The following is a 16460-nucleotide window of genomic DNA, read 5'->3' as shown; positions in this document are numbered from 1 at the left end:
ATCAGTATCTAATACTTTAAAAATTGCTAAAACTTTCCCTCTTTGAATTGTGATAGGTTCATTAGTAACGTTCATTAGTTTTACCGGCACTGCGTTTTTCTGATCAACTGACACTACAGCCTTAGCTGTTAATAAACCTATTTTGTTCATATAGTCACTACTAGTACATATGCCCTGCGTACCGTATAATACATTCTTTCCAAGTTTACTCCACATAAAAAATTCTGAATTTGCAGGGACAGAAATTCGTTTTTGACACTTAACCTTCACAGTCTTAGTATTTATATACAATTTACCAAAATCAAGCACTATCTTGTTAGTAAATAAATAATTGGTACCTAAAATCAACGGATTCGAGGTTTGAGATAGTATGTACACATGTAACCAATGTTTGCCAGTCGGAACTTTGATCTTTATACGTGCTGTACCAACAATATTTATTGACGCATTATTTGCCAAAAGTATCTTTTCGTTTGCACTTTTAAAAGAATTACGGTAATGTTCTGGCAACGAATTAAAAAGTTGTTGTGATATTACATTTATGGAACTGCCACTATCTATAAGTGCGGCTATCTCTATATTGTCTATAGTAACTGGCATATATAAAAATTTGGGGCGAGATGACTCCTCTCCTTCTATTTCAGAACAAGTACTATCATATGAGTCAGATTCATTATTGTCACAAGTATAATTACAAGATTGTACATGTACGTTGTGTTGTCTACTAGGAGAGCGACTACGCCTTCTGGCACTTAAGGGTGGTCGCCCGAGGGAGCGTGCCCAGTGTCCCCCGGGTTCTGACGGTTTCCCTGTTGGCTTGAAAAACGTAAACAGTGTGACGCTGAATGCCCATACTGACTACAGAGCTGACATTGTGAACTTGGGTTAGCCTGACCTTCACCATCCCACATACAATCGCGCCTAAAATGTTGTGGCCCTTTACAAGCGTGACAATAAAAGGGTGGACGATTTTCGGGCCGCCTGTTCAAATTGTAATCCCGCTGTTCTTTAGGGTAATCAGACTGACGGAAATTTTGATAATTTTGCCTGCGATTTTGAGGTTGCTGTCTGGGCTGTTCTGATTGAGCTGAAAGTTTTTGTATTGCACTTGTCAAATCTTGAATTCGTGATTTCAGTTCATGTACGACAGACGGGTTTTGTTCGGCAACAACAGCTTTAGGTGTAATTTGTTGTTTGATGGCAGAAACAGATATTTCATCATGTAACCTGTACCCGTATGCTTCGCCCATTTTGGCAGCTGATAGTGCACTATTACTGTCTTTGTGGTTACCTGCCCTTACAAAGAAAGCTAACTTTTCGGGAAGACCCTTGATGAATTTGGTGAGAATATCATGATCAGCTTTGTGTAATAATTGAGCTTTTTCTACAAGCTGGCAGTAAAAATCTTCGAGTGCTTGACCCGGTGACAACTTTATGTGTTCAAAAACCTCATTTTCTTGCATGATTGTTGGACTTTGCCAATCGAGATTAACATATTTTCTCTTAAACAGTTCAATAAGTTTTTCCCAGGAGCTTTTGTCATTGGATGTTAATGAGTTAAACCACGTGAGGGCTGGGCCCGTTAACTGGAGATGAAAAGCTGCTATTCGCCTTTGGTTTTCATAAGGCATGATATTATGTAGTGTAGCAAAAGAGTCAAATTCACGCAAGAAAACAAGTCCATTTTCATGGGGATATCCCCCGAATTTCCTACACGGAGCTAATTTTTCCATGACAGCTGTATGTACTATTCTAGGTATACTTGTATGTTCTAATCTAGGCGTACTTGTAGTGTAACATGCACTTGTGTTATAAGTCAAATTATTTTGATGCAATCTGTTAACCAAACTTATTTGTGGTGTTAAAATTGGCATAGAACGATCTAATGTGTTGGTTTGAGAGGGCCTAGTCGGGGCTAATAAATGCAAACTTTGATCTAATTCTTGGTTTTGAGAAGGCCTAGTCGGTGCCAATAAATATGAACTTAAAAGTGAATCGTCGGTAAATTCGTCGTCCGTTTCAACTAATGAGTGTAAACTTAAAGTAGACTCACCATCGCTCATATCATTTAAATTGCTATATTTCGGCGCCGACATCAACGAAGAAAAAAAACCAACACCGTAATGAGATAAATCTCACGTACAGATAAAAAAAATCAAATGTGCATGTTAAATAATACGCCTGTAATGAGATGAATCTCACGTACAGAAAACTGGGATTCATAAGGCAACTTGAAGAAAATCATAATCTGCATACTAAACACAATTTAAACACACAAAGTTTATTATTTATTCAATAGTAACATACCAGATAATGAGATCAATCTCACGTATCTGAATCACGAAAACTGGAAATGTAGAAACTTATTGACAGTCAGCAGGCAGACGCAAGGCGATTCTTATAACCCATAACCTGGCTAATTCTGGTATAGGATGAACTCCATCGATATAAAGTGCGTAATTTAAATTATATGATGCCTGGGAACGCTCTCTATGTTTTCTGTTCCGTTCCAAGTCAAGACCAAATAATGGAGAGTTTTTATGAAAAAGTGTATTTATCTGTGAAATATATTTATTCACTTCTGTAATTTGATGTTCAAGTTTTTTATCCTGTGTTCGAAATTTTTCTGGAGAAGCGTGGTCGTGACGCTCGTTCCACAAGTAGATGGAATAATATGGGATTTCGAGAAATACCAGTGAAATTGTAGGATAATCTTTCAAATAGTCATATATATGTTTATATGTTTGACACACGTGTCGTACGGTCGTGAAATCCTCCGATCTTAAATCAATGAATTTTCCCTTTTTCTCTGTGAGATCACAGGTCCCGAGCCAAATGTAGAGTGTAATGTGGTTAGAGTCAAGTTCTTGAATTTTGGTTGCTAGATTGTCTTTAAGCCACCTATATTGTTCTTCAACACCCACACCACGCCTACACCAAAAATAAAGTTTATTCTCGGGGTGTCTTTGTGAATTAACGACCTCCTGTAGATATATCCCCTTGCTGTCAGAGAGTATAACAGGAATTTTCCCTAAATTTCCTAAGGAATTCAACCTTGGTTCGAGGTTCCGAATTTGCTTATTCACCTTCGATAAACTCATAGGAAAATGTAAAGTACACTTAATATATTGTTAATAAATGAAAATGTTATTTCTAATAATTCGGACACACATACAAAAATTTGACCACCCACGTGGTTTTCCCACTTAAGTGAAAATTATGGGAAAAAAAAATTTCAGTTCATTTCAGTTCAGGTTTACACAAATAAAGTCCTTTGAATGAAGTTATATTTCGGGTCCTCCGCCATGTAATGATCCTGTATGGGGGTGCGAGAGGCAAAATATCAACAGCTAATAAAATTACGTCCTTTAATGGCACTTGCAAAATGAAAAAGAGACAGTACATGTGATTACGATTACATACATGTATATAACAAAATCATATACGGACTGAACAGTATTTCCGGAAACGCGGATTCAACCCCCTATATATATTACACCATGAGCAATTCAGTTGCTAGCACAAAGTGTTACCTTAATTTCGTTTTCTAACAATTATGTCAAGAAAAGAACTTAGAAAAAAGACTTACTATTTTCAATAACTCTCTCGTATTGAAGTGGAATCCTTCCTCACTGTTTACCATTTGATTTCCTGTAATGACATTCGTGAGTATATATAAATATGGTTATTTTTATTCGTCTAAATAATTATAGTCGTTGCAGAAGTACATGCAGTAAAGAGACTGTTTATCTTATCATAAATGGGATAATACTATATTATACTAACAATATTCTTTTTTAAGGGGACACAGTATTTTTAATTTCAATCGTTTCTGGAGTTACCTTGTTTTATTTGCCTTCATTAGAAATGCTAAAGGATTTCACATATATTTATCATATAATAATCCTTTGTGTTTTTTAACATATCAACATAATTATTCTATGGAGAAGATAGACGGAAGAACGATGAGAAACTGATAAAGCTATGGGGAAAATAACACGACAGACAAACAACACTATTCAAAACACAACGGGGGTGGGGGATATAGACTGAGCAGTACAAACCCCACCAAAAACCGGGGATGATTTCAAGTGCTCCGATAGGGTAAGCAGAAATCTCCGTATCTCCAACATATCTTGTAAATCACTTGCTAACCTGTAAATTCCAAGAATAAATTTTATAATATTTGTATGGAGTTTTATAGATGTCTTTCGAGCAAACCTTTTCTAAAATGTTATCATTCTTACAGGACCACGTTGGGTACCAGTACAGAAACGATTGTGCGCACAATATACTTTTTTCCTGCATAGTTTCCCACTGGTGCTCTGTAATAACAGTGTACATATTTTACCACCATGCCGCGTAAACAAGGTTTGATCATTTAAGAATTGAATGCTTCTTTTTGTAAATTTATTGGGGTGTAAAAGCGTTGACCGAAGTACATTTTGTATGAAGCGCACAAGCGCTTCATTCTAAAAATGTACGCACGGTCAACGCTTTTACAACCCTATAAAGTTACAAAAAGAAGCATTCAATACTTATAATTACATTTTTTAGCTATGATCATGAAAACACGAATTTTATATATTTTATTATTTAATTCACCTGTGCACTTTATTGTTGGAGCACGTGTTATCATGAGTGAAAAGTTGTATTGAGCAATGCAACTGCTTACGGAATAACACGTGAGGGCGTAATTAGCCCGAATGAGTGTAACTTATTTACATCAAGATATAATGGTGAATGCAGTATGATAGTTTGCAATAATTTAAGAGGGGTGGGTCTTTGAGCGATTGGATCATATGATATTGAAAAGCATGATAAATGCCATCTTTGCTAGCCAAGGGTTACGATCCACTTCCCTCCTAGATGACAAACTTCCTAGGGAAGTGGATCGTAACCCTTGGCTAGCGAAGATGGATAAATTCAGTGTATCTAATTTCATTTAACGGAATGTTGATGTTAATTGACTATAATGTAAATTAATCACTGCACTAGATAAAATGTTAATCTTAGGTACGTGTATTGATATTATGAACTCTTTTTCAAAGTTGTATGAACATTTTACTATAAATCTGTTACACAGACATAACCAATAATTAGTTATCGATGTTAGAGGCCCCCAGGGTCTGGACGGTGTCCAATTTCATTTAACGGAATGTTGATGTTAATTGACTATTATGTAAATTAATCACTGCACTAGATACAATGTTAATCTTAGGTACGTGTATTGATATTATGAACTCTTTGTCAAAGTTGTATGAACATTTTACTATAAATCTGTTACACAGACATAACCAATAATTAGTTATCGATGTTAGAGGCCCCCAGGGTATACAGTGGCGGATCCAGAAATTTTCATAAGTGGGGGCCCACTGACTGACCTAAGAAGGGGCCCGCTCCAGTCACGCTTCAATGATTCCCTATATAAGCAACCAAATTTTTTCCCAAAAGTGGGGGGGGGGCCGGGCCCCCTGGGCCCCCCTCTAAATCCGCCTCTGGGGCGGTGTCCTTCATTTCTGGGTTGTTTTTTTTGTTTTTTTTTTTTTTTAATTTTTGTCGATTATTACTCATATCTTTAATCTTTAATGGATATTCTGTAATTAATTGATCATCATAACTGTATTCTGGGCATTTTCTTTTCAGAAATCGGTATGTTTTACAAAATTCTGTAATATTGCAGATATTCTTTATATTTTAACACCCAATTATTCCCTATTCTTTATTTTGTTTGCCAATTTTTCTCTATCCTTTATAATTACAGTTACACAGTTAAAAATATTTATAGAAAGGAGTATACCCGGTTTAAACTCTGCGGTGCCTTCCAACTTTCGTTTTAACGTGCTCTTATACTTAGTTGATCATTTTTTTCTGTTTAAAGAATTCTCTTATTTTCTAGATATTTAGATATTGATTTATACTTTTGACTTTACACTCCGTAGAACCGTAATTTCCATCAATAAAATATATAAAAAATATAGATCGATAATACTATAAAAACAAACAGTTTGAATGAATGCCAAGTTATGCCATTAATTAATTAAACAAAACCCACCCACCAACAAACAAATAGTTACAATATTATCAGGAAGTACACTTGATACATACATGTAAGTGTGTATTTTACCTGATGTATGTCTTCGTTAGTTGACAATTCATGTCCACGATATTGATATACAATAAAATAATTTTTATTTCTTTGACAACACTAACAAAAGAATTATGATGTGTATAACAATATATGCATAAATATGTGACTATTTCTTAACTGGGTCATAGATAAGACTAAGTGTGGTATAGATGACAGATCACATTGACAAGGTTGTTGCATTTTAAACATCAAATCACGTAATCTGAAACGAAATTGTACGTGTCTAGTTTCAGACTTCGATGAAGTGAGAGTGTACATGTACCTTAACTTATTTTAGATTTGAAAGTGACGTCGTTCTTTCTGTTTTCTTTTTTTTTTCAATTTCCATCAAACGTGTGTATTACTTGTTTACAAGTGATTTGATTTTTGAAGTTTGACACAGTACGTAAATCTTACCATAATGATTGATCTATAATGATTCTTTTCATATTTCACTGATAAACAAAAATAATAAAGAAAAGCGGTATGATTGTTTACAAGGCCAAAGTCAACAATCTGATAAAAAACAAACGACAAGGATACGGTCGATCAACTACATGTCACCGTGTGGCCTTCAACAAAAGGAAGAACACATGCCCTATAAATGTTATTAAAGAGCCAGCAATTTCACAATAAAAACAATTCAAAAGATAAGTAAAACATAACTTATGATTTAAAAAACAGGTATGCATACATCAATCGTCTCCCAACCTGGAACAATGGCAAAGACACAAAGTACCACAGAATTACTATTTTGCACATGTATACAAACCGACAGCAGACAGACAATAAAGGTAACTACAGTGGCAGTGGCGGATCCAGAGGGGTCGGGACCCGAGGATAGGAATCCCCCTTTAGTGCGATCAATGTATTTGAAGGGGGATATAAGGTTGGTACCCTCCTTTATCCTGGGTTGGGAACCCCCTCATTTAAAATGACTGGATCCGCCACCAAAACTCAATTTCAATTAACAAATAAACATTGTTTTCCAAGACTAGAACATCAATTTGTCCATTCCTCTGTTTAATTGATGATTTGCAATCTTCCATTTGTTTTCTACATATACGCGAATGACCCATTTGTTTGAAATACAGAGTGAGACACAGCACATGTAGGGGTTGTATTTTATAACCAGATTGAAGAATGTAGCAAATGAAAGTATGTTATTACTATAAGTGTTTCCGATTAGCCGAAGGGTGTACTCAAATTTTCCCCTGCATTTAAGTATTGTAGAAAGTAAATGAAAGTAAATGAAAGATTGCAAATCATCTTTCTTAATTCATTCGCAAATTTCTTTAATCTAAGATTAAAAAAAATAAATTTGAAGCATAGAAAAATTCATAGATGAGTTTAATTATGAAAACTTTTTGAAAATATAACCAAATTATCATGCTTATAGTTTGCTCAAAACTAGAATTTGGTAGATAAGGCCGGATTACATAAAGAGAACTGGAAAGAAATCCCAAACAAAATACAAAATGCTATAAAAGTTTTGATTTTTTTAACGCAAATTGATATACTATGGTTACTGATGCAAACTACTCGCCTCTGTGGGCGAATTCAGGAACTCTTTGATTCGACCCCAAACAACGAATATAGTTATCTTATGGTTGCTGCTTTTCAGCTTAGCAAGACACATTTGAGACAGTCAAGAAATGGGTCACTAAGGTGATAGACTCACTAAATAGTTGTAAAAATATAGTCTCCATCTACATTAGATTTGGAAGATTAGAAGTATTTTTTAACCATTTACATTCTTTTTCGTAAAAATAAATAACAAGACAACTAGACGAGTGTCTTGTTATTGCATTAAACGTACTTGTACGTGTTTAACAAATCCGTCAAATCACATCTCGATGTCACAGACGATCCTGTTAACTTATATATTTGTTAACGCTTATCTATAATAAATGATCATGTTCTAGCACAATATTATGAATATAACTATATCTAAGTTTATTATTTTTCTTCGTTTAATTCAATGAGATTTACGAAAGAACTTACCAGTTTTTGATTTTATAATAAAAAATTCCAGCACAATGATACAGCATGCTAATGAAAGTCCATATAGTTTATATTTTTTCAAAACCCTCATGACTAAATTTACGACCTTGTAATTCCGGAGATATCATTATCAGGTAATACGTGCAAAGGTAATCATAAAAAACTTATTGTGTATCAATTGTCATAAAAATTATCCTGTTCAACATTAACATGTACGTGAAATCCATTCGATCTTCATTGGAATATGACGAACATTGCAACATCTGTTTCAACAGTATTGTTAATTTTTATGTTAAATTACTGTGTATAATACTTTAATCGATAAATCAGTTTATAAAGGAAGTGAACCATGAAACTGTACACACTTTCCATATATTCCAGAAAATTCAAGCTTGTATCTACAGACTATGGAAGAAGCGTAGCGATAAAAACTTTTCTTATATCACATAGCGATATTGTCTAATATCAATTGTAAATATGCAGACATTCCATATGGAAAATGTTGCTTTCGGCAACGAAAAATGAAGAAAATACTAACTTTAAAACTTATTGTTCAAATATAAACAACAATCAGTGGCGGATGCAGGAATTTTCGAAAGGGGGGTGCTAGCCCAGGGCAAAGGGGGGGTGCAGGGGTGCAAAACATATGTCCCGATTCAAATGCATTGATCGGCCAAAATAAAGGGGGGGGTGCGCACCCCCGGAACCCCCCCCTCTGGATCCGCCACTGACAATTGAGTCTAAATATACATTCAGAAGTTAGTTAGAAGCTCAAGTTTGTGTCCGTGTAAAATTTGAAGTGCTGTGTTTTTCTTATATACATACATAAACAAATGCTATTAGTTCTTATATCAATGCGATACTTTTAAAATATCATACCGATACTTTTATATATCATGGCGGTGTTTTTGTTATATCAATTTTAGTACTAAATACATGTAGTATTAATATTAGACTGCTGTACCCATATTTTGACAATTTTACCTATTATGTCTGTTTTGTTCACGCATCGTTGTAAATATGACAGAATTTGATGAGACTGTCATACACGTGAGAGGTTATTTTAAAAAAGTGCTATAAAACCAGGTTCAATCCACCATTTTCAAAATTTGAAAAATGCCAGTACCGAGTCAGAAATGGACAGTTGTTATCCATTCGTTTGGTGTGTTTTATCATTTGATTTTACCATTTAATAAGGGATTTTCTATTTTTAATTTTCCTCGGCGTTCAGTATTTTTGTGATTTTTCTTCTTAGCAGTATTGTATGTAAATAAGCAGTTTTATGACCATTGCTTAAATTCAAATTGCTTTTGGTAACATCTTACAAATTTCTCAATTGGTTTTGGAAGCAAAACTAATCAAATAAGGGTTTAATAAACAATGTCGTAATCAAATAGCCAAGTATCAAAATGATTGTTCACATATATAACATTAAGCAAATTTTATAATGAACGCACCAAAATAATATATATCAGATATGCTCGCAACGCACGCATGGAAGACTTTCTTTATTGATAACAATGAAACTAACTTGTGACAAAGATGAATCATACTGTCCTCGTTCAGATTGATTCGACAAAATCTGACCTGTACTTTTGAATCTCCTTTTTTTTATACAAATTAGACCGTTGGTTTTCCTGTTTGAATGGTTTAACACTAGTAATATTTTTCTTCCTATATAGCGTGGTGTTCGCTGTGATCCAATGCTCCGTGTTTAAGGCCCTACGTTGATCTATAATGCTTTACTTGAAACAAATTATTACTTTGATGGAAAGTTGTCTAATTCGAACTCATGTACCATCTTCTTATATCTATAAATCTTTAAAATTTCCCCTTATAAATAAATGCTTTCCAGTCCTCCAACTGAACGATCTAAATTTATAAATATAGAAAAGATATATACACATTTCTAACGTCAAAAGACATTTACATCTTATTTATTTGTGTTCTAAACATTTTTTATAAGTACTCTTTATAACAAGCGATACGGATTGTTATTTTGCACTAAGAAATGTTCGCGTATTTAATCGATCGGTTACTAGTCAAAAACGAAAGTCAAATCTCTGTGGCAACAATACATCGGAATGCCCTCACGGACATCGCGATGTAAAAGATCGTGTACGCGGCGAGCTGATTATGTTCATAGAGATATCGATTTACAAACGGAAAAAGTCTTTGATATCCAAAAAGAACTGTTTTCCTTCTCAATATTTTTTTCTATGTTAATAATAAATACATTTTCTGTTTGACAAGATTTTTGATTTTCGTTGTATCTGAAGTTGTCCAATTTATAGTCTGAGGCTACTCAGTTGGTATCTTCAAAGTTCGGGACATCAGCATTTGTACATTTTAATTTGTTTGGATTATTTATTTTCCAATTTTAATATTCATAGTATATTGGATTGGATTATTTGAATGAATGTTTCTTCTAAGTAATGATATTTTTGTCTATTTCGATATTACCAAGGTGGATAGGCTATAGCAGTGTGACCAGTATATTAGAATCTAATAGGTTGGTAGACTATTTGCAACCGCATTTAAATTCCGCCATTGCATCATCACTTCAAATAGAATTAGTTGGTTAAAGCATGGGATTGAAAACAATCGACTGAACAGGTTGTTAACACTTTCAACTATCAAATGATCAATAGGGTCAAGCAACATTTTCGAAATGATAAGTTCATGTAAGCGTAAATTTTTTTACAGTTACGCAATTTTAATGATATTGATCCTAAAACATTAAACCGGTCATGATCTAAGTTTGTGAATTATGTTTGCAGTTTTCTTGACATGCATTGTGACGTGTCATCGTATTCATTTTATATTAGAAAACTATAGCAGTTAGAATGAAATTCAAAACAGTGTGGCTGTGGCCATTGAATGACACATTAAATTCATCCATTGACTGGGACAATTTAGGTGAACGTTTGTATGTAACGACCACTGCTCACTATTTACTTTTTAAAGACACTTAAACTATGGGGTCACCAAAGGTTCTCAACACCTTAATAAAGTAATTCGAAAAATTAATCAGAAATAACACGATGTTTTGATTTATATCAATTATATAAATCAAAACATAAAGGTTATTCCTGATTAATTTTTCGAATTATTTTATAATTAAAGGCGTTAAGAAACCTTTGGTGGCCCCACAGTTTAAATGTCTATCGTAGGTACGTCGTGAACAGTGGTCGTTACAGACAAACGTTCACGTAAATTGTTCCAGTCAATGGATGAATTTAATGTGTCAATCAATGGCCACAGCCACACTGTTATGAATTTCATTCTATATTAAAAAAGTATCGCATTCATAAATTTTTTATATTAAAAAATCATCGCTATGATATTAGACAAATATCGCAATTATATAATAAAATATAGCAGTATCTTTGACTTATAGGTGATTTTGGCTTAGCAAACAATTGAATTCGTCTCAATTGCCTTCCACTGAATTTGCTACATGATATTTATAGAATTTGTACATCTACAAATGAATAATCGTGCATTTATGTTTCATTTATTCAACAATTCAATTTTCTCGTTTAAATACACCTTGCTTGTTATTACATAATATAATTCATGGAAATTATACACCAGACGTATGTCGTGTTAAATGTCACCCTGTTTTAAGAAAAGAATTATTTCTTTATACCTAGAAATCTGCCTTTCTTCGTACAAATGTTAACATTCGTCTGAAATTTCCCACAATGCAACTCGTTGATATAAGACAATATCGCTCGTTGATATAAGAAAAGCTTTATCGAATCGCTTCTTCCATAGACTGATCTATGCATACAGTGAATTTTCAACTTTATCATTCTCGATTTCACTTAAAAATCTAAAAATAAATATTTCAGATTAGTTTCAAGGTTTACCTTCTTTTAATGTTTAATGAGGAAATGAAATGAAAATAAAGATTTCAACTTTATTTCACTGGTTGTAAGGGTGAGAGAAATACAGTAACTGTTTGTAAAAACAAATGTGCATTATTATTATAAATAAAATATTGTGTACATTTAGTACATCTTATATGTCCAAATATTAAATGAAGAGTACATTAAATACAACAAAACAGCACATTTGGCAAAGTCCATCTGGGGGTAAGACAAAATATTAAAGCATCGGTATCCAACGTGTTTCTCCATCCCAACTCTAGATATTGTCCCAGTAGTTATTCTTTTCAATCACAAGAATTTTCATGCTATTTAAAGACATTGAGGCGCTGAGCATCGAGATAGCGTGGTCCGACTATCCAAAGAGTTTGCTTACTGCTTCTTTATATCAATACAATGTTTCATGCATCAAAACTGGAAAAAGAATAGCAGACGAAGGCATTTCTCTCTAAAACACGCCATTTTTGTCTGTAGCTGTTCAATATATTAAGATCGTAGTGATAAAAAAGCATACTTTCAGATTTATGGAAAAATTAAGTGAAGCGTGTTAAACTTTAAAAAGAACACGTGACAATGATTATTAACCGTAACGGTTGATACTAAAAAACATCTTTGGGGGTACTATTTTCTACATTTTATTATAGGAACCTTTCGTGTAATGCGATATATCAGAGTATATGTGTTAGGCCACCATAATAAAAGATTTTTGATAATCCTGTTCAATATTGAATTGGATTAGAATTACAATTTTTCTCATACCCGGCAGCTGACAGACAATGAAGGTAACTAAAGTGGCAGTGGCGGATCCAGAAAAGGGGGGGTCCGGGGGTTGGAATCCCCCTTTTTTATACGATCAATGCATTATGATTTGAATGGGGAAATATGGTTGGGATTCCCCCTGTTATCCTCGGTTGGGAACCCCCCTTTTTAGATGGCTGGATCCGCCTCTAAGTGGGTTGAAAATTGAATATTTTATTGTATTGTATATGTGTAGAGACATTTTGATTATGATTATCAGAGGTTTTAAATGAAAACAGAAAACACATAATATAGGTTATCTTTGTATAAATATATATGATCATATGTGCATTTATTTTATTTACAGTTAATAATGATAATACATAAATGTGTGCCGTCCAGTAAAGGGTCCAGAGTTAACAAAAAAAAAAAAAAAAAAAAAAAAAAAAATAAAAAAAAAAGTGATTCATATAATTTACTTTATTTGTTGTCACAAATTACTCATTTCATTTACATTTAATATAGAAATTTTAGATGTTAATTGATTAAATCAAAACTGATGACGATAAACTATGTTTAACTTTTTTTTATTTTACTATTTTATTATGTATGAACATCATATTGCAAATATGGCGCTGTAACTAGCAAACCATTTGTTTGCTTCTTTGTTTTGTAATTTGATAGTAGAAAATATTCAATACGCAACACACTTCAAACGAATCGTAAATTTTCTTACGTATTTTTATTAATTTTTTCATTGCACATATATTTAAATTTTATGGCACACATTTGTAATTGCATACTAATAGAGAGATAAAAAACGACACCGAAGACAACGCCCGGTCATTACTTCTGATGTTGGTTCATATAATAATTAGAGAGATAATAAGTTACAAAGTTTGATAACCGTATGCATTTTCTATTCTGAAATACCTCAAACACAAATGGCCCCGCTAAGACTGTGAAATGGAAGGATGAAAACACGAAAGGACCGAAAGACGAAGGACGAAAAGATCGAAGAACGGACGGTCAATGATAACACTTAATATACCCAAAATGTGGTATTTTGGAATATACATGTATATAAACTAATTTAGTTAAATATATAAATATATTGTACAGCTGATTCCTGCTTTGTACACACATTGGTTGTTGTTTTACTATGCCTTTTTTCATTTGTTTTCGTGTATTGAAAGAATTAAATGATACATAATGTGCTGCAAATATTTCGAATTATATTGTGTTCTTTTATATGCCATCCCCAGTCCCGAATTTGAAGAATCTAAATTCTTAATCTTGAGTTGTATTGGCCTCGATGTTCCCGGTCTTCAATATACTGACAAGTAGCCCATGCAGTAGGAATCCCCGTCATTGAAAATACTCGATCATTTGCTTTGAATATTGCATATAAATGTACTTACGCCATTTTCCATTCAGACAAACGAACTCCAACAGAATAATAGAACATGTTATGTAAAGTCCATACCGTTTGTATTTTTTCCGTAACCTCATGATACAGTTTCATTCTCAAAAGGAATGACAAGATAGTCTTTATTTCAGTAATATTAATCTTATTGTTATTTTCTGCACGATAGCAGGTGCCCGTCTCTCTTGAACCACATGTTTATTGTACAAACACAATTTGTTTTGATAATATATTTCAAATATGTTCTGTTTGACGCTTGATGTGTTTTAATCTATTTCATCCTCAAACTTGCATTTCCATTCGTCTAATATAAATTAAAACTTTAATTCACTTTGTGTACTCGGTAGTTCATAGCGCTTAAATAAGGAAAAGGTTTGCATAATTTATAAAGTAATAATTAATACGAATAAACATGCATTGTTTTTGTAAGTAGAACCGATCTATAATGTTTCAAGTCATTTCCAAAAGATTTTTATATTTTTTTCCTTATAATTAGTTGTTACATAACTTTCCCTAGTTAGTGAGAGGGTTGAGCACTCACAAACATGTGTAACCCCGTTACATTAATTCCTTTTGTCCCTTTCGCAGTTCAGAAACCTGTAATCCAGTGGTTGCGTTGATTGTTGTTCTTTTTCTAATTCATTATGTAAACAACGTCGTTGATTTTCTGTTTTGAATTGTTTTATGCAGTCGGCTGCTTTACAGAACCATTTGTTTTATTCATAAATTTCCTTAATTCGAGTTTTTCTCAACATTACGCTTTTAACTAGTCTTCAATGAACATAGCAGAATGCGAGACAGATGTATGTTAATCAGTTCGGATGGTATTAACTCGTTGTAAAAATTTAGTATGTCAAACAGTAGAAGAGCTAAACAAATGACACTAGACACTTTGAAAACAAGTCACCCAAATATAACATTTGCGCAAGTATGTTGCGGCACAAAAGAACACATTTTTTGTTAAAACTAATTTCTCCCACTCTACATAGATGTCTTCCTTGTGGTGAATTGCAGTTAATCTTTTCCTCATTTTTAAGATCCAATTACTTGTAAAAGACAACTTAAAATTGTCGCACTTGGATTAGGTTTTCCTCTACTATAAGTTATATGTTAACTATTATTTGGTTTAGAGAATAGTTAAAAGGAGTATATGAATTTCCGAACATGATCTTTTGTACGGTATGAGTACGTCTAAGATTGATAAGAAGATTTGGTATGAGTGTTAATGAGACAAGTGGACAACTCTCTCGCCCAAGTCACAATTAGTAAATTAAAGGTAAACCATTAAAAACGTTTTCGCGTTTAGATAAGTTTCTTGATAACTAAGAAATGGCTCAAATATATGTCAGTGGTAGGTGGAATTGTTTTAACCTTGTTATGTACATCTCATAGCAATCACCTTACTTTTAATGTACTTTGGAACATACATATGGAATAATTTACCATTCGACGTTAACTATTGCAAATCTTTAGGACCGCATAAACAGACAAATATTCTTATTTCTTTTTAATGAGGTATCTGAGCACACTTACTTATTTGAATCAATTTGTGTTAATAGTATGAATACTTATTTTTTTGTGAATTTTACATGAGACACTTTAATAGACGGCTGATACCTGCTCTATGGTCGGGTTGTTGTCTTTGACAAATTCACCATTTCTATTGTCAATTTTACTTATTTTTCGTTTCAGGTTCCATGCTGTTTTAACCGTCACGTTACTTTGAGAATTGTGTTTTCAATATAGATCTTTTGATTGTATCTGTTAAATTTATTATTGAGTGTAGTTTAAAGAGTCGAAAAGTCATCTGTCAACCGAATTTTAAGGGCCAGCAAAAGCAATCAATTCCCTTAAAACACCAAAAGAGTAAAACATGTATTAACAAAAATACCGACACCAAAGGTAATCTTATAAAGGGAGAAGTCCAGAAGACTTGACCAAACTAAACACTCGACAACATTCGTTTATCAACTAAAGAAACGCATGGAAAAATATTGTAATGTTCCCTACTTCAGACAAACCTTTTTTTTCAAAGAAAATGAAGGCTTAAACCTGGCTTTATCATAGCTGAACCTTTCATTAATTTTATATGACAGTTTATAGTTCCGATAAATATACAACATTGCGTGAGTAGAAATGATTGGTTAACGTGACAATAATTGGTGTTCGAAAACCGAAATGTCTAACCAAACACCAAAGCCACAAAGCACAACTGACAACGGAATTGTTTTAAACATGCAAATGCGCTAATAAAAGTAGTTTTTGTGTA

General features: G+C 33.2%; 1 protein-coding gene across 3 annotated transcripts in view; it reads right to left on the bottom strand.

Annotated features, from left to right (window-relative positions):
- The window catches only part of LOC143082912 (alpha-1,3-mannosyl-glycoprotein 4-beta-N-acetylglucosaminyltransferase C-like), a 33532-nt gene extending 19101 nt beyond the window's left edge, over positions 1–14431 (bottom strand). The window contains exons 1-2 of one of the 3 annotated variants that reach the window (XM_076258921.1): positions 14187–14431; positions 3590–3651 (exon numbers count right to left, since the gene is read on the bottom strand). In XM_076258921.1, the coding sequence (XP_076115036.1) occupies positions 3590–3651; positions 14187–14277 (153 nt within the window). In that variant the 5' untranslated portion in view covers positions 14278–14431. Of the gene's footprint in view, positions 1–3589; positions 3652–4064; positions 4375–8134; positions 8465–14186 lie in introns of those variants that run through there. The other 2 variants (XM_076258920.1, XM_076258922.1) reach the window with 2 other exon arrangements.
- Positions 14432–16460: the final 2029 nt, after the last annotated feature.

Source organism: Mytilus galloprovincialis, chromosome 7, assembly GCF_965363235.1.
Source record: "Mytilus galloprovincialis chromosome 7, xbMytGall1.hap1.1, whole genome shotgun sequence".
In the NCBI taxonomy this organism is placed as follows: Eukaryota; Metazoa; Mollusca; class Bivalvia; order Mytilida; family Mytilidae; genus Mytilus; species Mytilus galloprovincialis.
This window is presented reverse-complemented; position numbering and strand designations above follow the sequence as displayed.